The 24553-nt window shown below is 39.9% G+C and overlaps 1 protein-coding gene across 1 annotated transcript in view; it reads left to right on the forward strand.

Moving 5' to 3' along the window:
* epha8 (eph receptor A8) overlaps positions 1 to 24553 on the forward strand; it is a 127527-nt gene that overhangs the window by 102510 nt on the left and 464 nt on the right. The window contains exons 10-20 of the mRNA XM_073468001.1: positions 2795 to 2919; positions 7170 to 7332; positions 9789 to 9885; positions 13332 to 13399; positions 13710 to 13835; positions 14439 to 14624; positions 15932 to 15993; positions 17427 to 17636; positions 21624 to 21773; positions 21863 to 22053; positions 22911 to 23069. Of these exons, the coding sequence (XP_073324102.1) occupies positions 2795 to 2919; positions 7170 to 7332; positions 9789 to 9885; positions 13332 to 13399; positions 13710 to 13835; positions 14439 to 14624; positions 15932 to 15993; positions 17427 to 17636; positions 21624 to 21773; positions 21863 to 22053; positions 22911 to 23069 (1537 nt within the window). The remainder of the gene's footprint in view (positions 1 to 2794; positions 2920 to 7169; positions 7333 to 9788; positions 9886 to 13331; positions 13400 to 13709; positions 13836 to 14438; positions 14625 to 15931; positions 15994 to 17426; positions 17637 to 21623; positions 21774 to 21862; positions 22054 to 22910; positions 23070 to 24553) is intronic.

The following is a 24553-nucleotide window of genomic DNA, read 5'->3' on the forward strand; positions in this document are numbered from 1 at the left end:
CACATGAAACTATCAAACACTTTATCAAACTATTTTCTTAATGCTATCAATGATGTGTCTATCGCCAATACATATTGCAATCGTTTTATTGGCCTGGCCTAGTGCAAACTAAAACAACTTTAAGATTCCCAAGACACAAAATTGTGTAGTGTGAACAGCAGAGCAATCTGATGACTTTGAAAGTCATGTAGTGTGACCATGTATTACCTGCAGGGAAAAAGTCAAAAAGTTAATTTGAACTCTTTTTCAGGACATTAACTTTAAACTGTTATTCAGCAGCGGGTTACATAATGAAATTTGTTTTCATGATCTCACAAATGTCTTCTGTCTATTCAGATTATAAAAATGTTTTCCCAGGCTGATACAAAAGTTCAATTCCAATACTTTTCTCTGCTCCCTCTCTTTGTTGGAATGTATAGTAAATCCCCTGCATGTGCCGTGTCAGTGGATGGCACAGTCTCTGGAAATACTGGACTGAAACGTTGGTTTTGCCTGCAGCAACATTTTCTTTCCAGACATTTCTGGGATCATAAAACTGCCTTTGATGTTCAAAAGTTCCCCTCTGTTTGACCTCTGTGTGACAGTAATGTACGAAGTGCTGAACTCAAAAACGGGGCTACTGACTGTGTTGACCTTCTGCTAGACTTCACTTTGCGCCAATTAATTGCTCTTTTCATTTGTCTTTTTACTGTATTTCCAGGTGTTTCACACTGATGTAGTGTATGTAATGTTAAGACTAAAGCTCCACAGTTCTTTGCATGGAGCAGCACTGAAGAGACTGTCCTGAGTTAAAATGACAGTACTGAACATACAGTATGTTGAAATGCCTATGTTTACCTGTCGAGGAGCTCTTGTGCTCGTTGTGGCAAATTATGACCAAGAAATAATCTTATATTTAAAAATCTAGTTGCTCTTGTTTTAATTATAAATAAATTAACTAGGGAAGATCCTTTGACTTGATTCAAGTAAATGTCACTTGCCTTGGCTTGACAAGCATTTTGTCTTTATTTGCGTCAATTGTCAGTAGATATAATGGACTGTCTGTAAAATGTCAACAGACTTATTTTAAGCAATAATTTGTCAAGACAGAAACATCTATTTTCATGCACTTTATTTCTAACTAATTGACATATTCTTATATTTCGATTTAAATCTTGTCTGACTTGTTTTGTGGGGGACAAAATATCTAGTTTCAAGTTTTAGTCTCATTAAAAAAAGGTCATTTATTTAGTCACATCAGACAAGATGGTTATATAATTGTTCATCAAGTTCCGCGTTTAAGCATACTAACATTTGCTAATTTGTACTGAAAATGAAGTGCGATGAACTCTGATTGCAATGTCATTCTTTTTAAAGGGCTATTTGGTCATAAACCAAAGTATTGGACACATTGACCTTCTGACCTTATGATGGTGCTCGATGAAAATCACCGAAGTTATAACAGTTCATCCTGAGAGGAACATGAATGTCTGAACCACATGTCCATACAGTAAATGTTGGGATAGTTGACTGAATAAATGAGAACTTTTACCTGTTGGTGGCGTTAGAGGCATAGTCAGGGGATCATCAAAGTCAATGAGTATCCCTCTCTGAGGGCCATTAATGTCTGTACTAAATTAATATTAAGTATTTTGGTCTCTAACAAACTGTTAGACCCTTCGATAGATGTCGATATTACCAAAGGCTGAGGATTCAAATCCTCCTGGGTATACTTGACTGTTTTAAGCTCCTATTTTAAGATGACTGTGCTAAAATTAAGAAAGCAAAACTACTTGAATTAAGAATTATTTGCTTATCCTTAGTGTAAGTCACTTATTATTGTGCTGTAGCAAGTCTAGTTTCAAGTTATTGCATCTTAAAATCAGCATTTTCTAATTATTTTGAACCTTTGAACACTCATCAGAGCCCTAATTATTTCTAGACTGGAAGCAACTTTTTTAAGTCAAGTCAAAACGATCTTACTGCACCAGCAGATAATTTGACTTGTTTTTAGTCTGTATCTTCTCAAATCAAGCATTTATTTTAAGTGTAGCACTGCAAAAATCCTTCGGGAGAATGTTCCTCATTTCTGCCGACAGTTTGGTTTCTTTTGAACAGACCACAGTCTTTCCCTGACCTTAACCAAGTGTTTATGCATCAACATATCAGAGAAAGGTAACGCACACCAAGGGCTTTAATTAGGTGCTGATCACTGACAGCAGACTAGAAAGTCTTGAAGAAGGCCTGAGGGCCGAAACGTTATCTAATTAAAGAAAAGTGTGTATGGAGCCAGAGTGTACACCTCAACATAACCAAATATTACCCATAGTGGTGGCAGTTCCTGTGTAAACAAGACTTTAATGCAGTGTGTCAAAATTTAGACTAACCACTGAGTCAATACAACTAATGTAATGAATTACATTTACTCATGTTCTTAAGTACAGTTTTGAGGTACTTGTATGTGGCTCGAGTAGTTCCATTTTCCTTTACTTTATACTTCCAGTCCACTACAATTTAAAGGCAAATATTGTACTTTTAGCTCAACTACATTTATTTGATAACTTTAGATTCTACTTATTTTGAAGATACAGATTACTGATACTTCATTAGAATTGGATTTACAGTATAAATACATTAATTGTTTTGGCAATCTGACAACAAAAAAACTGATGCCAAAAAACTGAAAGATTCTTAATATCAGATCCCATAATCAGTCCATCCCTAACCTCATTACTTTAAAACATATGGCGGTGAGTGGTGGTCAGCTCAACATGTTGAACTGACAAAGCAGTAATCTCTCCTGTTTCTTGTGCAGCACCCTCTGAAGTGTTAGCGATTCGCCAGGAGAACACCAGTCAGAACAGCGTGATTCTGCTGTGGCATGAACCCGACCAGCCCAACGGAGTAATCCTGGAGTACGACATCAAATACTATGAAAAGGTACTCAACTAACTGCTGCATCTGTAACACTCAACAACTGCACTTAAAAACACATAACTGCAGTCATTTGTTTTGTGTCAACATATTCTGTTTATTTTCCGAAAACAGCTAGCACAAAACTATTTGGGCACTTATGAGAGGGAGAGAAATGACAGAGTCTCGGCTCTTACCTGAAGAACATAAGCTCATTGTCTTCAAAGGGCTGCGACTAAGCTGAGCCAAGATATTGTGAATGCAGAGGAGTGGTGCTTGGATAGACTCTGGATAACTTAATCCAAGAAAAAGATCCTGCTGGCAGCTCAGCTAATTGAAAGGAAATGGGGGTCGAGAGAGGGAGAGCACGAAGGAGGATGAGACGGTGTAGATTCCAACTTAGTGAAAGTGACAGTGACAGCAAGCGGCTGGCGGGCGCATAAGCCTTGCGACAAGCTAATTGCTGCAAGTGTGTGAATGTGCACACACGTGTGTTTGGGTAAGTCAATGTATGCGTGTGCGTTGATAGAAATCAGCTAATTGCAGGGGGAGCTGCCAGGGAACAGGCGGTCTCATAGACAAACGAGCAGGATGGTGTGGGGATGCTGAAGGATTAGCTCGTCTCTTGTGCTGGTGTCTTAATCTGGTCTCGCTCAGGGGGTGAGACGCCTGTGGGGGATTTGAAGTGGACAAGTCAGCAATGTGCTTTCTTAAGGCTTCTATACTACTGTACGAAACAACAATGAGTCACAGCGAGGGTGGTGGCCGCTGCAGCAGCAGCACACTCGCTGAGGACGATAATGAAGACAAAAAAAGGCTCTTATTTCTGCACCTAGCACTTCTTCATAATTAGGCTCTAATCCTTTCTAAGGACACATGAATGATTCACTTATTCTGCTCTTTGGATGCTCCTTGTACCTCTTATTATTGTTGAACTATTTTACCTCCACCCTCATAAAGTAACTCTCAATTCAGTTTGCAAAAATGCTGCAGCAGGCTGATGATGATGAACTTTACTGTTAGCCGAGACTTCAGGAAAAAGTTCCTTTAAAACAATAAACGCAACCCCCTTTTAATAACCGTGTCCATAAAAAAGAAAACTTTGCATAGCAGAGGCGTAATAAGCCTGAGAATTTACATTTGAACAAATGATCCATCATAAATGAAGCTATTATCGAATAGGAAACATGAAAATAAGACAAACACTCCTCAAAGTAGCTGTCATTATTCTGGCTGATAGAAGCAGATCAAAAGATTTCTGAGGTAATTACCTGCCAATTACATTTGACTGGCAGGCAAGACTGTATTCATTTATGATAATTTATCTAGCATGATCTGCTGTTTACCTCCTTGTTTCAGGATATTGATGTAAAACTCCGGAGACAAATGGCACGCTCTGAAAAATTAGTTAAAAATTACCTTTATACTATACTACAAGTACTTCAGCTGATAACATTGTTATCAGTGATAGTGAATTCGGACTATTAACACACATAAAGAGCATGTTGAACACAAGGCAGAAGATTCTGTCTGTCCCTTTAAATAACAAATTATTCATGTTCCCACCGTTGATCATTTGCTCCATGCTGAAGCTGGAACATAAATTATGTTGAGGGAGCCACTGCTGTTATCTCCAAAATAAGAAAATAATAATGTGCAGCAGATCCAAAGCTAAATGTTACATTATCTTAAATCACGTGCAGCCAAACGCTGTGGTTGATTCAAACCAAGAGCTCATACAAAAATGGAATGCTACTTGGGACTACTTTCCATGTTTGTTTGTATATTGAGCTAATGGGCCAAAGGAGATTAAAATGACTAAGAGTGGACTGTGGAGACTGTAGTGAGAAACTGTTTATAATTAAATAGCGCGATGGGAATGTCTGTTTTTGGCTAGCACAGAAAGTCTACCAGAGGCCTGTGCTACAAAGCAGGATCGATGGTTAGTGAGGTAACTTCAAGGTTAACTCTTGGGTTTGTTCAATAATACAATTTTCTAAATGAATGGTTAAAGAAGCAGTACAGTTCATGTATTCATTCACTGGTTCCATGTATAACATAGATGTGTTTGTAAATGGAGGCAACAACTAACTTATAGTATGTTCAGTTTAAGGATATCCTCATGTATGCAACGCCACTACTGCAATTAGCATTGCATAATACTGAGAAGTAATTAACTGCAGCAAAACTGAACACTCTCTGTATTCATCAAATTACATGACAGGGGAAAAAATTAAGATTCTCCAGAGGGAAGCATGTTTGGACTTCTTCTGAAATAAAAAATGTCCTGACAGATCTGATGGAGCTCAGGACCCATCGAGGGAACCGCTGCTTTAATCCAAACAATTTCACTTTTAAACTTAGAGTCTGTGTGAAACAGCTTGCCAATGATCTATAGAAAAACACAGAACATTAATTACTGTTAGATCCAGACTGATCCTGTTGCAGTGTCAGGAGATTTAAATAATCAATGAAGTTAGCAATGGTTTGGCACGTGTTTAAAATATGCATGGCATCATGCTCATCGTAGAGGCACAAACATTAGTCCTGCTGTTTGGTGATGAGTGCAGGTATGGAGTCATTGTCGGCAACTCTCTCACCAATCAGAACATCAGTACTGATATTTCTGCAAAACTCTGAGTGACGTGAAGGACAGCATTAGAAGGACTCAGCTCTTGATCTGAGTTAAAATCTGCCTCACTGAAACTAGATTTATGTATCAAGGAGTAGCTTTGTGGCTTGCTCTTATTTGCATGACATTTATTTGGGTGACCACAGAACATGACACATGGCCTGAAAGCGGACATCTTGCACCCAAAGTGTGAGAGTTGGCTATCCTGGATATGACTGAGGAGGCTCAGCTCCGGCAGGCCCCAGCCCAGTTTAAACCCTGCTAATGAATCAAGCTACTTCATCCCATGATGTAAAGTCACACAAAAGTCCAATGTTGATATAAAGCAGTGCCAATTGATCTGCAACACTGAGATATTAAATGTGTAGCTGAGTGTAAACAGCAAATTCTCTCTCAGTTGACAAATTTCAAATCATCCTCCCACCTTAGCCTACACATTATGGAGCAGTGCATTGTCACATGGTTTCTTAAAGGGAGATTCTGATATTGTTTTTAACCTGGTGCTATCTACATGTTTTGCTGTGTAAGTGACTCATACTTACCAAAGGTTTTGGAACCAGTCCAATAGATAACCTCACCTGGCAATGGATGCAATGGCTCCGATATAATGCTGTGAAGCAACTTCGACCATCAAAGCTACGTCCACTAAAAGCGCTTCATTTTTTCCTAATCTAGGTTCTCAGAATCAGTTGAATCTTCAGACATGATTTTGGAAATAAATTCTGACTGGCATTTCCTCAAGGTAAACTCCAAACTCCTCTCTCCAACTATGATTCACGTCTCCACCTGCAACAACTCACCTCTCATGAGATTTCAGAGCGAGACTTGTGTACATGGTTACAAAAAGGTCTATCTTTGTAGCAGTTGTTTCCATAATGTTGTCAGACACTTCAACATCGGTCTGTTGGTGACAAAAACAAACACCTTTAGTGGACATAGCTTTGATGGTCGGAGTTGCCTCAAAGGATTACGTTGCAGCCATTGTAGCAGTGTTGCGGCCAGCTGAGGTGATCTACTGTACTGATTCCAAATTTTTTGGTAAGTATGAATCATTTACAAACCAAAACATATTAATATAGGGCCAAGGTTTAAAAATAGCGGAATTTCCCTTTAAAGCCACTATGATCGATATTTTTAATAGGGCAATGTATCAAATGACAATGTGAAAACAATGCGGCATTGTGACAAGGGTCTCATGAACCTACAGATAATTATCACCTGAATCTGCAGCTCCACTCGGCTTTACAGACCTTTATACTGAGTTTCAGCTCATTGTTTAGCTGTGCAGCTGCAACTTTACTGTTTTGGTTCACTCTCACCGCTCTCATGGCATCGTTTTCTGTGGAAAAAAGTCCTCAGTACGCATTGTACACTACCTGCTCAGCACCAAACAGCAGATAGAGACTGGTTGGTCAACACCGTGGAGCATTTAGCAGTTAAAGAGAAAGATATTTCGTTCAGGAGTTGGTCGTGTACAAATTGGACTTACATTCACCACAATACAGAGATACAGCTCCAAATGAATGACAAAGTCTGTAAACGCTGAGTACATTAGCAATATTTGTCTGGCAAAAGATGTATGTATTTGCTGACCAGAATGAAAATTTCCTGAAACCCAATCTTTGAATGTGGCCTTCTTTCACAGGATAATGAAGAGCATAGTTACTCCACTCTGAAGTCTAGAAATACCAGCGCCCGAGTGTCTGGGCTGAAGCCAGGCACCAAGTACATCTTTCAGGTCCGAGCCCGAACGTCAGCAGGCTGTGGACGTTTCAGCCAGAATGTGGAGATCCAGACCGGGAAAGCAGGTGTGTGTGTGTGTGTGTGTGTGTGTGTGTGTGTGTGTGTGTGTGTGTGTGTGTGTGTGTGTGTGTAAAGAAGTCCCACTATATCATTGGAATGATGCTCAAAGCCCCCTGCCTCCCCCTAGCCACAGGATAGCCTTAACAGTTGTATGTTGTTTAATACAGTGGAAAAATCCAGTCCAGTAAGAAAACAGCTTGTTGTGTTAAAAGTTTTGGCCCTGAAAGCTCCTCAAAGCCCGGCCAGACTGCATGGTCCAGGGCAAAAAAGACTTGGGTGTCAGTGAGGCTGATAACCGCCTCAGTCCATCCCCTTGTTCCATTGATCTGTGCTTTGTTAGAGGGTCAACACCGTCAGCAGTACTGCAGTCTTTCCCAGCTTCAAACAGCTGTACAGGGTGGGCTACAAGTCTTCATGAGTCTGTCCACCTGAGGCAACTACAACGCTGGAAGTTACCTTTTATTAGAACATTTTTCTCTCCTAATAGGGGATTTGGCAGAGAAGGTGCAGAGCAGGCTCGAGGTCTGCAAAGCTAAACCTCCTGCCTGGTTAGAGTCCCAGTGCTGTTTCATTGACTAATAGTCTCCCTTCATTCTGCTGCTCACTGGACCCTGACTCTCCTCCTGGTGATACTGATTCATTTTCAGACTCTGAAAACAAGAGGACTGCACAGATCCCACTAGCCTACATGCTGAGTAATCAATGAGTCCTAAACTTTTTTTCGGCGTGTCTGTTACCCAGCTGCAAACAATGATGTAGTTTCTCAGTGTTGGGTTGGACTTAATAGTAACCGGCTTTAGGTGTAACCTGATAATCTAATTATATTATTAGTTTTTATTAGACACAGTGGGGATAGGGCTATTCTGTGTGAATGTACAAAGCTGTCATTTTAACATGGCGCAGAAAAATGTGAATGATTTCTTCATGCATGGTAAACCTACATGCTGATACAAAATATCCATTTACATTGCATTTTCATGTGCCAGAATTAAAATTGTACTATTACAGCCCTTTGGGGGACCTAGCTCAATTTAAATTTTCTTTACATTGACACAGAAGGGGCAGGAAATGATGACATAAATATTATACGGTTGTTAAGCCTGGTAGAAACGTATGATCTAATAACTGCAGTTACTATGAAAACTGCATATGCAAAAATGCATTATAAAAAACTTTATAATAATAATATAGTATCTGCCCATAACTTCATAGAAAAGTATATATTATAAGTAAATATTTTTATCATCACTAAAACCATTTTTGCATCAGGAACCACACTGTACCAACTCATCTAGACTGCTTCCACCAAATGTTCATAGGGCATCATCCCTCTCTGGCCTCCCTATCACCTACAGTGTCAGTTTTGCTGCTTATAATGTCGAGCCAAGCTGGATACCCTGCTTCAAGGAATAAAACCCAGACTTCTGCAGTGCTGGCCCACAAGAGAACAACCACTCCTTTAAGTGTACAACCCATGTTGAAGAGTGTGTTAACACATTGTTGGAATAAAATCATATTATTACTATAAGTTATGTTATTGCATTTTTTAATTTTTTTCAAAAGCGACACAGAAATCATAATTCACTAACAAGCACAAATGTAATAACTCCTTCGATACACACAAAATACATTAGGTTATGTGCTCAACAATGTCATGACATTATAGTCAGGTTATTACACAAAATGTTTTTGTCATTTTAAGAAGAGATTATCTGTAGTTCATATTTTATACAGTTATCAACGTTATTAGATGTGCGCGTAAGATTGAGCCTGAAACAGACAATAACATCTGTTTTGTTTAACAGCTGCTTGATAGCAGAAAAGCATTGTAATGTCTTGTATTATGTTATTATACAGTACATCTTACATGTAGGTGAGGACTTGTCAAAAGTTCAAGGTCCACATCCCGACCGAATAAGTCAATCAAGACCCTGCCCACCCTTCGTGTTATGAAGGCTATAATTCATTAAGAAGTGTAACGTTTTATATTTTCAAACATATTTTCTATCGATCAATAAATTATTATTGATGTTGAATACACACTTGAATATAATAATCAGCAATCCTGTCCACAGATGAATGTGGTTTTAAATGTTATCTGGACCCCTGACCTTGAATTAAAATCAGATGCTGACCTTATTACAGTGTATTTTAAGGTAGTGGCTCAATCACAAGTCTGGAACAACATTCAATCTTTCAAAACAGATGACAACATTACCTGAATATTTCCTAGCCATAATGCTGTGGACAAACTTTAAACACAAACAGGAGGTAATTAGAAAATGCTGAGCTCTTTAATGAAGCTCCATATTCTTGATTATCTTGTTTGACCAAGAACACACTACCTACCGTCTGTGTTTACCAGTGTGTGTCAGCGTGTGTGTCAGTGTAATCTGTAAACTCTGGACTGTCAGTGGTACCTTTCTGTCAGCTAACACAGCGTGATTGTGTGTGTTTTCAGCTCCTCTGCGCTACAGCACCATGACCATCATTTGGATCTGCATGGCCCTACTGTCCGGCCTCGTCACCTTTGTGGCCATCATCATCTGCAGGAAACGGCAAGGCTACACTTTACCACACTACCCATCGCTGCTGTGTGTGGAACACTTTCTTACACTACTACCGTGCCTCTCTCTGTGTAATGTTGCTTGTGATCAAAACCCAATGTGCACTGTTTTTCTCCCTGCTTTTTCCACATGTAGTATTGACTGCAAGTACAATGAAAGAAAGGTTGTAATCTGAGTAAATCCCTTAATATATTCTCTAAAAAACTGGAAAGGATCTCATTTAAGCCTGTGTTTGATAAGCTAAAATACCTGTAGTCTCCTTGTCATGATGAAACGTTTACAATGTCATAACATTCAAATAATCTGCATGCTTTTCTATCAGTAATAGGGACGATGAGAGGAGTTTTGAAAGCTAATGCCTTAGCTTCTCTCATCTCTTCAACCCTCCCTGTCTTCTCACTGTCTTATTTAGCTGATTTCCTAACTCGTAATTTCCACCTCATCGTGGATTTAATTATGTTGATTCATGTCCAGTAGCGTGCAAGCCAAACGTTCCCACTTATCCCATCAGCCCCCCTTCCTCCCTTTTGATGTGTTCAACTTACATCTCTGTAGCACTGCACAGAATAATTAATTTCATTGCACTTGATTAATTCATACTTCAATGCATATTAAGTTTTTTAATTTCCATTCTGTTTGTGGAGAAAAAAAAATCACTGGGGGATTTAAAGATGTTATCCAGGCAAAATCATGTTATCATGACTGCAAAGTCCAGTAGTGCTACTGAGATGGAAGATCGAAAAAGAAAGTCTTCACTGATGCTGGAGTTTAGCGTTAAAAATTCTCCTTTTTAAGGGGTGCACTAAAAATGAGATGGGCCACTGGCCAACCAAGGAAATACCGACACCTCCTTATGACAGACACCACAGGGGTAGTTTTACTGTTTGCACGGGAAGAAAACCTGTCTGATATGGAAAACTTTCTGAGACAGTTTGACAAAACTTGCCAAATTTGTGTTGAGCAATACTTCTGTTAACTGCAGCACTTGGTTTTTACTTCGTTGTTAGCGTCCACTTCAATCTCTGATAGCTGGAGGAGTCAATACATTTAGTAAAAAGGGCAGTGTGTGTATGGACAGTTTGGACATCTCACCACCCTTTCCAGGTTTTAAAAACTATACAGACAGAAAAGAAATCTGCTTTTCATGCTGCATTCACATGGATTCAGACAGACAGCAGATAGACAACACCTTCTGGACGGCACAGGAAAAACTAAATAACAACCTGGTGGAATGGCAGTTTGGCGAAACGCTATGTTGATGTCGTATTGTTTACCCAAAACGCCTCATCTGATTTTACCGTCCTGCTCTTGTCCACTAAAATGATATGTGTTTACCGCATACTGTGTGCCTGAATCTTTGTGAATAACAGCAGTAGATATGATGTTGAAATTGACCAACAGTTACATTATGTCAATGTTATATAAGGAAATGAAAGGCAACAAGGCCACAGCCAGACAGTTTAAGGATGCCTAACCCTTTGTTCACACATACAGACTTAAACACAGGTGAACAGTCAGAATGCACAGATATTGAGGAACTTAACGTCAATGTGTGTGCTGTCACTGACTGCTGAGGCTCAAAAAGAACCTAGCAGTACAGCAATGTGGAAATCTGCAGCCAGTACCGCTGGTTTAACTGAAGCACAGGACTGTTTTTTACTCTATTCCCCAACATAAAATGAATTTAAAAGTGTTTTGAGAAAATAAGCTAAACTGATTGTTGGGGACTATTGTTACATTAAGCAATGTAAGGGAAGATAGCATGAGTGTGTTAAGCAACTTTTTAAAAGTGTAGCTTGCTGTTTCAACACAAAGGTACACTCAAGAAAATATTTTTTTAGTATTTTAATTACAAGTAAATTCTTTTACATATGTTCAATGTAAAGGGTCACATTTAAAGTAAAGTTTTTCTGTCATGTTGAGTCAATGTGTATAAATTAAAAATCTGATTTATCACAGGAGACAGAATAACCAATTTGAAATGCATTACTTGTTAACAGTTGAAAACTGGTTGACACTGGTCGGGAGTTCGTTCCCAGTGGTGGAACGAACTCACGGCCAGTGTCAGGACAGCAGAGTCACTCGCCATCTTCCGCAAAAGACTCAAGACACACTTGTTCAGACTTCACCTCGACCCCGCGTAGCATGACTCCCTCCCACCCCCCACCCCCCACCCCAAAAAAAAATTATACAGTATGCACTTTTATGCTCTTACCCTTAACACTTAAATCACAGCACTTATGTACTTAAGGTATCCTTGATAAATAGCAGCTACTTTGCTCAGATGAGGGCTTGAAGATTGTTTCTATTCTTTCTACTATCGACGGTGATATGTTGTGGTTTCTTTCCTGTGACAAATGTACTTATTGTAAGTCGCTTTGGACAAAAGCGTCTGCTAAATGCCCTAAATGTAAATGTAAATGTAAATGTAAATGAAAAAACATTATGTTCATGTAGAAGTTCCACCTAAATTAATTTCATCAGACTCAGTTATTCACATTGATTCAACATAATGGAAAAACATTGCATTCAGTTTGACACTTTACATTAAACTACTTACTACTTCAAGGTAGGGAAGGCCATTCTGGAGAAAGATAGTTGATTGTGAATCCTCATTCTCAGGTTGTCAAATACAGATGCTTTCAGGCTCAATACAGGCAAAATTATCATTTTTTTGAGTGTAGTGTTTCTGTAGTCTTACTGCTGTAAGACCAGGAGCTTTTCTTTATGCAAGTCAAACCAAACTACCTAAAAACTGCCCAATCGGAGCTGAGTATGTGAATTACTGCCTGATGCTGAAGACGCCTGAAAGCCACAGATGTGTATGTCTCAACATGGCATTAAATCCTTTTGCCATGTCTTAAATGTCCTCCTGAGATGTGTGTATTGTGTCTTCTTAACATGAATACTGATGTTAATTATTGTAACTTGAAAACATGGAAGCATACCCATAGAGAAATGTTAATTTTAAACAGAACCTCTTGATAATTTGAAGCGTCGGTTCACCCAAATCACGCTCCCGCACTGTATAAAGGAAAACATTTCTCACTTACTTCTAATGTAAAATTTTAATTCCACAGTCCACTCCAAGAACTGGGGTGACAGCACTAATGTGGGCGAACTCACCCTTTAAGCATTTCTGTCTTGACCTCTTTCCTCCTCTGCCTTGTTGCCAGTAGAAAACCTCATTAACAGGGAGAACAGGTTGACTGGTTGTTCTTTATAAATAACTGAGTATCACTAAGTGATTAATAGCTCTGTTAAAGTGAATTATTCATTATGAACAATTATAGATTTATTAATTATGAGCTGTGGTTACAGTTTGAGAGAACAAATGTCCTGTATTCATCCCACCATATGTTTATGTGTGTGCACGTGTGTGTGTTTGGATGACTGTGTGTGTGTGCGTCTGTCCTTTGTGTGTGTGGTTTGTATAGACACTGTGGCTACAGCAAGGCCTTCCAGGACTCCGATGAGGAGAAGATGCATTACCAGAACGGTCACGGTATGTTTGGCCCATTCCTCAATTATTACCAATAATAGATTAGATCACATTCCTTGAAGAGGTCGCATTTTCATCCCCGTGTAATAAAGTTCATCCTGAGTGCAAACAATTTTTATCCCGCTCTGAGTGATTACAGCAGCACACAGGCCTGCGTGCTGTTGATTCTCTCCCTCTGTCTGTCTGCTTCACTCTGCGACTCATTTCTCGCCTTTCATCAAGTTTTCCCTGCACACACCGATGACAGAGGCTCAGATGTGATGTTGCTCTCATTCTGCGATATGTGACCAAATGCTAATGTTGTTTATCTTAGTGTCATTCCCCGACGCGAGGTTCTATATCGACCCACACACGTACGAGGACCCCTGCCAGGCGGTGCACGAGTTTGCCCGAGAAATTGAAGCTTCCAGGATCAAAATAGAGAAAATCATTGGTTCAGGTAAAACCATGAACTTGTGTGTGCTCACACACACACACACACACACACACACACACACACACACACAGTGAGAATCATTGGCTGGGCTAACTTAAAATCATTGGCCAGTGTAAAGGCTGTGGTGTGCAGCAGAGAGGAGGATGGCAGAGCGGAATCAGAGCGTTGCGTGGGACTGTCAATCAAAGCTCCTCCGACTGGCAGGGAATACTAACACTGTGTCAGCTCCACAATACACTGGGCTAGATATGACTCCTGCCCGCACACACACACACACACACACACACACACACACACACACACACACACACACACAGAAATATAAAGTATGGGACTGAGGAAGATAAATAACAGCAATCACACAAGATAAGAATTAATGAGAAAGAGGCCGATGGATGATTAGCTCACTTCTAGTTTTTCACACATATGTAGACAGACAGCCTGTAAGTGGATTTGTTTCTCTTATCTAAGCGAGCAAATTAACTTACGACACATTCTCATTTATAACCATGGCTTAAAAGGGGGTGGTGCTGCAGCTAAGCACAGTCAGTACATGTTGATGAAAATTGAAAGTTGATTGTATTTGGTGCTGAACTGTATGTCCAGGGGAGTTTGGTGAAGTTTGTTATGGACGCATGAGACTCCCGGGGAAGAGAGACATCCCAGTAGCCCTGAAGACCCTGAAAGCAGGATACACAGAGAAGCAGAAGAAGGACTTCCTGTCTGAGGCGTCCATCATGGCCCAGTTTGACCACCCCAACGTCATCCGCCTGGAGGGAGTGGTAACCCACAGTACGCTGACACTTAAACTATATGTTTGTATGAAGATGTGGTCAGGATGGTTGATTGTTGAAATCAGAGCATGATAATTAACAGTAAACACTGTTAGGCACATGTCCTGAGCTTCATCTGCTGTATGTGTAGTGTCATGTAGGCTATAGACAGCTTGCAGAAAAGTGTATAGTCAGAGAAAAAGGCTTCTTCGAGTACCTCTGTGCTCATGGAGAAACAGGAAAAGAATAAGGAAAATGGCATTTAAAGGGAGCTCAAATCCCAAGGGACTTTTTTAAGTTGTCATCATTTTTACTGGCAGGGTTTAAGTTAAAGGAGGTAAAAGAGTCTTTACTGGTGTGGTCAAACTGGCCATAAACACATTACACCAGCTCCAGACCCCATCTGACAGATTATGCCAGTGTGTAACTGTGTCTTTGCTTAATGCTTATCCTTACCATAATGACACTTTAAAGGGTCAGTTCATGCAGTTGATTTAAATACTTAACACACAGTTTCAAGAAAGTGTTTCTGAGCCCATGTAGTAATGTCCTTTATACAATCATGTGTTCCACAAAGTGATAAACCTTGCCCCATCCTTGCTTGGATGCCCCTTTCATGATACGGCCGTGATACTATCATCTGTTCATCTATAGAATGTTCCAAACAGGTGTTTTTGCAGCATTCCACAATTTTCCCAGTCTATTTTAGCCTCTCTCCCAACATGTTTGAAATGTGTTGCTGTTATCAAATTCACAATAAGAATATATTTACAAAAATCAATGAAGCTGATGAGTTACCAAATGATCACATCCTGTTTTATATACTTTTTGCACAGCATCACAACTCCAATCAGGGAATCAGGGTTGTAGTAAGAAACCTAACAGCAGCATCTTTTTGAGGTTCATTGAGAATGGTTTTCTAATGAAGCACTCCAAGTACCTGAGACATCGTTTCCGTACAACACTGTTAAGTATTTTCCATTCATTTGAATGGTATTGAGGTGATGGCGTTGATGGAGTGTTGTATTGTGCCCCTATCCAATAGGATGGCATGATATTGAACAAAACCGACTTAGTAATATTATGGTTTACTGCAATATGTATTGCCATATGAAGAAATACAAAAAGTATATGTATGTATCTTGAATAGCTCAGTGACTCAGAAGTCACCATGGTTACCACCACTGAGTGGCAGAACACACACGCAGTAGCAACACATAAACAAATGAAATGTTTGCATGCATGCAAATATGTACATTTCACATATGATGTAGATATGCAGTTCAACTTGGGAAGAGTTTTGTATGTTTCTATTTGTTTCCACAGGCAAACCAGTGATGATCATCACAGAGTACATGGAGAACGGCTCTCTGGACTCCTTCCTCAGGGTTGGTATTGAAGCTTTTGGTTAAAGGTTTTTTTAGGCAGTAAAGGTTCCTGTTTGCCTTTATTTAAGTTAATTTGCCTCTTTATTGTCTGCCTGTTAATGAGTAAGTGGTGAACTTTTTCTTCTCTGTTAAAGCAGAAATAGACAACAACCTTCCAACTTTCCCCCCTCCTAGCGTTTCCCTGGTATATTACATTCAGTTGTTGCAAAGACAGCGTTAGCAACATGGCTACGACAAATTGCCTAGCTACTGTCCAAAGCAAAAAAAACTGTAAGAATCCAAATTTGACCTGATGTCAGTGCTATAAAAAAGGTAGAGCAAAACACACAGATGTATTATTTATTGTATTAATTGTATTAATAAGTAGGCAGGTTTTGTTGCTGACTGATCAAATAGAAAGAGTGTCGGTTTTGAACCACCTCTTGTCCTGGTGGTAAGGTCAAACAGATATCAGCAGGTGAGCAGACTTTGACACAGCACTGGAGGGTTCTCTATCTGTCCATCCGTTCACTCTAGTTTTACTCGGTTTCTATCACTCTTCCTCTTCACCTTTTTGCCACCTCCATCAGTGTGGTTTGTTTTCTTTTCAGTGTAAAGTTTCCGCCGTTATTCTGGTTGTTCCACTGTTACCTGGGGATAGTGACCGGGGAAAATGGCAGCCGCATTTCCTTTGTGCCCTAATTTGACCTTCATTTCTCCATGCAAAATCCAGCCAGGTGGCAGACCAAATTGCATAGTGAAAGCGTGACTTATAGGGAACCAACCTATACATGGATGGTGCCATTTTTCTACATCCATCACACTGTGCAATCAGTATTTACTTCAGAATGATAAATTAAAGCAAAAAGTTAAGTTAAACTATAGCGCCTATCACTACTCATCATCCATGTCCAGAGAAAACACTGTTCCTCAAAGTTGTCAACTTCTTCAAACTCTCAAAAAGCTTTGATTTAGGATTAATGCTTTGTTTGATGATAATTTTCTCAACACATCAAGGAGAATTCTTTAACTCATGTAAAAATGTATAATCTCTTGGCGATACATGGTTTCCACAGCAGAGCGACTTCACTTCCTGTCTATCAGAGTATTGTTACCAGGAGAAAGGCAGCAGTGGTTTAGAGCAGCAAATATGAAAGTTTTCTTTAACAAGATATAAGTTGATTTAACATTGTATTACATCGACAATGTCAAACAGCTCCAGTATTTGCTTATATGAAAATACTGTGGATTATTACTTGAAAGCAAATCCCTGTCATGTTTTATTCTCTTATCTTTACTCTCTTCTCTATCTTGATTAAAATCTCTTCTGTTATCACTCTTCCCATCTTCTTCTCTGCTATACCATCACGGTTTTTTTGATCTTCCCTCAAAACTCTCTCTCTGCCTCCTTCTTCCTCATCTTTCTTTACCTTTTCTTTTCTGCCTTCATGTAGAGACACGACGGCCAGTTCACCATCATCCAGCTGGTAGGGTTGCTGCGCGGCATTGCGGCTGGGATGACCTATCTGTCTGACCTGGGCTACATCCACAGAGACCTGGCTGCCCGCAACATCCTGGTCAACAGCAACCTGGTGTGTAAGGTGTCTGACTTTGGTCTGTCCCGAGTGCTGGAGGACGACCCTGACGCTGCATACACCACCAGTGTGAGTTTTCACATTGAGGCAAGCATTAATACAGTGCACACACACACACACACACACACACACACACACACACACACACACAGTTCTTTAAAAGAAATGGTTGGTGTCAGCGAGCAGCAATCATGTGAAATGGGACTGAAATGGCCTACTACCATTTAAAATAAGCACAAACCTAAAAAGAATAAATGTCTCCATTTGTAGTAAAGATCTTATATGTTAAACCTTAATTGTAACTTACATCAGAATGATCACAATGGGTTTCATGCAGGTTTTTAATGGTCACTCCAACGATCTAATAATGCACTTCTGTAAAAATGGGGGACTCAGACTCAAGGCAGTAAGACCAATTAGATTTAAAGCAGCTGAGGCTGAGATATCCTGACTTTTAGCCCTTAGTATGGGTGAAAGCTTCATAACCCTGGATACATTTCCAATAATACCAATACCAATAGCAACCAATAGAGCAATAGGGAGGCACCATTATGACTATGTCTCTCCACATATAACAGTTTGGATACCTAACCTTAGGGTATCTGCAAACACCCTTTTGATACTGTTGTCTCTTTTCCCCAATTTAAAGGGGCACTCCACTCCAAGTTCAGTCTACTCATGGTACTTTTCAGCATGTGGAAACACTTATAAGTGAGGTAGAATGTGTACTCAGCTGAAATTGGGTACAGATAATGTATTTTTTTGTAAAGTGTGAGTATCATCCGAGTAAAATGTGCTAATATCTGTACTTGCGATGGAGGAAATTCGGTGAGTTCATTCATTTTTCTAATAATTAATATTTATAGCAACTTTTGATCACCCACTTCTTGTCTAAGCCCTGTGCATTCCTAGTATAGATACGGATACAGATAATTGGAAATACTTTATAATAAACAATACATAGCAACCACGCACATCCAGAAATTCTAAGGCAGATGCTGGACCAAAAGAAGATAAAAACACGAAAAACTCGAAAAAAAAGTCTGCACACTGTAGCTCTCTTACGTGCAATTTCTAGGCACATCCAAAACAGATGCAAGAGGGGTAGGTGAAGCGTCATAGTTTGAAGTTTAAGGCCACAGACTAAGCTGCCATATTTGATAAGTTGGGAGTGAGAAAGTGCTGCCCAGGCAAAGTGGCTGCCTTAAGCAGCAAGTTTAAAATGTTGAACTTCAGACCCCACAAATCGTTTAAGATAAGAGATCTCACAGATCTTCAAAAGGACCAGCTTTAGCTCTCTGTCGTCACAGTCATCAGATTACCTTTGGGCACACTTCTTTTCTATTTTTTTTTATTATTATTTATTTAACTGACAAATAAAAATGTATTTGTTATTCTTATATACCCTTTCAAATAAGTTAGCTCCACTGAAACCTGGCTAAGAAAGTATAATCAAGACAAATACAACTCTACTAAATACAAATAGAATCAAAGTCACATGAAAGCGACAGCAAAGTAAAATCATCTTTCTAAGTGCTTCAGTAGAGAGCGGCCCAATATTAAACCTGTAGCCTGATGGGAACAATGTATTAAGTCCTAAGTAAAAAAAGGCCACGGCAGCTGCTTCCAGAGTCTGATCCTATCAGCTTACAGCACACAGATGGAAATCAGCATTTGACACATTTGTCTGTTACAGCTTGTTAAAGCACAGCAATCAGATTACAGACAGCAAGGTGATTACGTGCAGCATCACTCAGAGACACTCTGAAGGGGAAAAGGATCGTAGGTGATGATATTACAGACACTATAGCATCATTACAGCACATCTTGAGTTAATGTCAGATAATGGCTGAAGATTAATACAGTTCACGTCGCAATAAAGTGGATAAAGCTTCCCAATGTATGAAAACTGACAGCAAAGTCACTTTGAAGAACCTGAAAGTATTGTGATCATGAGTAAAGGAGAGAGAATCCCAGTGGGTCATTTTGCTGGTTTTAATGTTTAACAGGACATCAGGTTTCTATAATGGGCGGCTTTTTAACAGTAACCTTCAAATGTTTAAAATAACCCACAGGGTGTGCTCTGTTTATTTAAGAAGTGATGTATCAATATGTCGGCCTAATTAAGTGTCAGTTTTATATCAAGAATAATCTAAGTAGTTCACATACTTGCTAACATTTGGAAGTCTATTCTTGTCTTGGCCCTGCACAATGACTGTTTGGTCGTTTAAAGCAACGTTATATAGAACTTGGTATTTTGTTTAATTTGGCACAGTTTCTGAGTGCGATGCCACTGTCGTAAATACAAATCCCAGGTCTGTAGCAATTTGTCAGATGTATATAAAGTTAAAGGGGCTCCGCGACTCTGTGGAAATTCTGTGCTGTGCTGGAAGTATATGTTAGCTACTGAGAAGAAGCACTCGAGAACGTGCCTAAAGTCACATCCTTTTGAACTGTCGCAGAAAATCGGATCCAAGTCCTCCAAAAAGAAATTCACAGTTCAGCAGTATTAAACAATTTACACAAGTTCATAGGCTTGAGTAGGCAACTGAGAGACGAGGAGGAGTTTTTTACATCCCCTTACAATCCCCTCACACATGGTCAATAAACAAGTTAATAATACATGTAAATTACTATGAACTGTTACATAGAGCCCCTTTAAAAATAGCCAGTTTCACTAGCTGCATCATTTAAATGCTGTTACATCAGTAATGACACAACAATTTTACACTGTACATTATAACACTTTGAATGGGGCCTTTCTGCATGAGTACTTTTGCTTTTGTTATTTTAACACCATTTTGCTATTAATACATGTGTACCTTTACTTGCATTGGGATATTTTGAGACTGTGGTATAGTAGTATAAACATATCAGGGTAACATGACATGTTTTGTAAACCATTTATTAGGCATTTGTTTAGTGTAAAGTTGCAACTGATGTTTATAATTGCTTCAAGAATGGTTGATAAAGCGTTTCATTGATTCTTAAGAGTGAAATAACAACATTTAATTGACTATAAATTTACTATTAATCAATGATGGTTATCATGTGCTATTAAGTGTTACCAATATCAGTTTGAGTAGCATTTGATCAAACAGCCTCAGAGAATATTTGTAGACGCGTGCATACAACCCCATTTTGACATTAAACGTTTTTAACCACCCAAAGCTTTATATGAACAATCGTGCCTTTCGCAAGTTCACCTCTCAGGTAAATGTTGAGGCTGAAGTCTTTTTCTCTTCTATGGCACAAATGAAGAACATACAGTATATCAGGCTATAGATACAAAGACATAGATACTCGTTGATTTTGGTCTTTTCATGGGATTTTTTGACAATACTAAGAAAAATATCAAATATATGTGGGAGAAAAATCTAAGGTCGATAACACTGTGGCCTCACAAGATAAGATGTCATACGTACCCTGTATAAATGTTATGCCCGATAATGTATGGATGAGGGCATATAGTGACATCTGATCTATGAGTTTATATCTCTCATGGTCTTTGCAAACTTAGCAGTTGGAATCTGCTGTAGATATGTCTACAGAACAGATCCCCGACAAACCAAAGCTGTTGTTTGGGTAAACTTGTAGGATGGCCTTCGATCTATCTATGGTAGCAGACTTACTCTTCTACCCATTTTCTTTCTATCCCTTACTAGGTCAGAGGTGAGAAGCTCTGCAGTAACTTTCCACTTATTTGTTGTTAAACAGATAACCATGTATGGGAGGGATGCTTTCTGAGCTGTAGATATAATCTGGACATTGGGGAGACTCGGGAAGATTAACATGGCAATGCACTGTGCATGCAGTTGTGCTGTTATTTTGTTCCTCCTTGCAAGTTTGTATAAACTACTTCAACTTAAGTCATCGGTGTCTCTGAGTTTTCTTCATCTCTCCTGAATGGTCAAGCGAGCCGAAATTCCACAACAATAACCACAACTGCCTTTTAAAGTGTGATCATTAGTTTGATTCTCTTACTTCAAGTTGTCTTCTAAATCTGTCTCAGGAAGTCTGATACACCCTGGTAAATCATCTTTATGTTCCTGACAGGGCGGGAAAATTCCAATCCGCTGGACAGCCCCGGAGGCCATCGCGTACAGGAAGTTCTCCTCCTCCAGTGACGTGTGGAGCTACGGAGTGGTCATGTGGGAGGTGATGTCTTATGGGGAGCGACCATACTGGAACCTCACCAACAGAGATGTGAGCACTAAATGCAGACATAATTGACCTTTAATGTCATTTCATTGCAGACACTGTAGTCTCATCCATGTTTTGCTGTTCATGTGCAGGTCATCAAATCTGTTGAAGAGGGCTACAGGCTGCCTGCTCCTATGGGCTGCCCTGCTGCTCTACACACACTCATGCTGGACTGCTGGCAGAAGGATCGCAACGAGAGGCCACGCTTTTGCCAGATAGTCACCGTTCTTGACAAGCTAATCCGCACCCCAGAGAACCTGAAGTCTATGGACACACTCTGCAGGTGGGTGCGCCACTGAATGGATCCATAGTTACAGCGAAGCAACAGGGATGCATTGTGGCACATGCTGAGGACTCTTTTGATTTAATTTGGCGCGACAGTTCGCCAACATTTAATCAAATATTGGTTCATGTGATTAGCGGATTAAGCTGCAAATCAAAGCAAGGCACCGTCTGCAAGGGGCTGAGAAGATGATCTCCTGGACAATATATGGTGACAGACTGTTAGGCTACTAAGTAACTGTCCTGGTGTGAGAGGCAGAGTAAATCCAATCTCATCCAGCTGCTATCAAACATGAGCACAGTGGGATAAGGTGGCAGCATAAAGTTTCCCTCAAAGTTCTCTGGCAGATGAAACGAGCGGTCGTGTTCGTTTTCCGATAAGCTCATCTCTGATAGACGCGTTGTGTGTTAAGTAAAAGTCTGCTGTGATATTGACATTGATCCACGGTGAATCTGGGAGCAGCTTGAGAGGACACCCAGGCGCAAGCTGGACCTGTGTAAATTGCTCTGTTTAGATCCCAGGTCCTACAGAGTCAGTGGTGCATGGCATTGAGCATCAGTAGGTAGAGGGAGAGGAGTAGGAGTATTAAGGATTTCTCCCTGTATTAATCTACCCAAAGCAGCCATCCTGCAACCACAGCAGTCACCTCTTCTCTATCATTTTAACTGCTATTGATTTTCTGCCTCAGCTACTAGCACATTTCAAAGCGCCCCTTTCCCCCGGTCGCTCTGCCTCTTTCTCACTTTTTGACTCTTTTCTTGTTTTCGGACTCCGTCCAACTAATCTTTTTGTCTGTCCATTCATCCTCCCCTCTCTCTCTGCCTATCCATGGCCATCTGTCTCTCTCTCGGCCGCAGTTTAAACAGTCCCCCGCTGATGGAGAGAGCTATCCCAGACTTCAGTAGCTGTAACTCAGTAGACGAGTGGCTGGACACCATAAAGATGAGCCGCTATAAGGACCACTTTGCAGCGGGGGGGTACCACACACTGGGACACGTCATAAGCATGAACCAAGGGTGAGTACTGACCATGATGGAGAGTGATGGTGAACCATTAGCTGCTGGACTCTACCAACTCAAAGAATCTGTAGGGTGCTAAGCTGTAGCTTGTGCACACTTGGATCATTGTAAAACTTCTCTAAGTAAAAAACAAAACTGAGCTGAAATCAGTTTGACTGTCGTGTTTCTGCATTGATCATTTTCTTTGTTAATTACCACCTCCACACTTCCATCTAACAAGTTTCTTCCATTGAGCTCAGTCACAAACACATCCAACCCTCCTACAGTACCTTTATATGTGAGCAGGGGTCAGGATCTTGGCTTATTTTTATTTCAGTCAGCCTTCAAGTCCGTCCTTCACAGGTACCATCGCTCACGACATGACCATATCTCTCTCGTAATGTGAAAGTAAAGCACTTTGAAGCTCTTGCAGCACGCTGTGAGCTGTGCCTTAAATAAAAGCTGATTTACAGACACAGGCAGAGTCTCAAATACTACCAAATGATATAATAATTTGTGACCTGTGTGAATGGACCAATTATTGGCCTGGCCAATTTTCAATATGGTACCTGTGTCCCATTGCCAAGACAATAAATTCATTTAAAAATGTGCTATGTTGGCTCTGATGCAGTATCCTCTCTGGATTTACCACTCTGTGCTATCACTCAATGTCCCACACTATCAGATTGGTTAAACATCACAAGTAATAGTCTATAAGTACTAAGTAATCTGAAATAGCAACTTAAGTTATCAAATAAATGTAGTGAATTCAAGGTGTATGCTAGCAGAATATGGAAATAATCAAGTAAATTACCTCAACATTTGACTTAAGTACGGTACTTGAGAAAAACACTAAGTTACATTCCATTGCAGGTTATTCTAAAGTCACCTTGATTACTTATAATTGGTATTAGTATCATTCGTGAAAAAACAATATCAGTCAGACCCTACTACAACCAAATAAAGGCTGGGTAAACCCTAACCCTGCTTACATGGCAAGTAACAACAGAATAATAGCATGCTCTCCAATCTGTTTCTCTGAATTTCTGTTTCTAACAGATGTGTTGTTACTGTCATATTCATCAAAATACCTCAAGTTGCTTCTACTATGCCGATTCTTTAATCAGCATCAAGATACTGTTAGTAAAGCTCAACAGTTCCTGCAGCTATGTATTTCACATTAAAAGGCTGATCAGAGAAGGGTTATGTTCTTTCAGTCATTGGCAAGCTTTTAATGTGAAATATCCCAGTGCTTACGATGCATTTTTAAGTTTATATGGCTAATGTGTTTGAAAACAGTTGCTTATTTACACATCCAGCATTTTGTGCAGACCAGCAGAGTTGTGTTTCTGACCACCTCACCAAAGTCCAGTATTCAGTTTCTTTTGGCTCTGTTTTTGGTCTCTACCAACACCTGAGGGAATCATCAGACTCTTTAGCTGCTAAATGCCTCACACGGTTCACCATAAGTGTGAATGCTGTATGGTGCTGAGCTTTTTCTC

Source organism: Pagrus major, chromosome 6, assembly GCF_040436345.1.
Source record: "Pagrus major chromosome 6, Pma_NU_1.0".
Classification (NCBI taxonomy): Eukaryota; Metazoa; Chordata; class Actinopteri; order Spariformes; family Sparidae; genus Pagrus; species Pagrus major.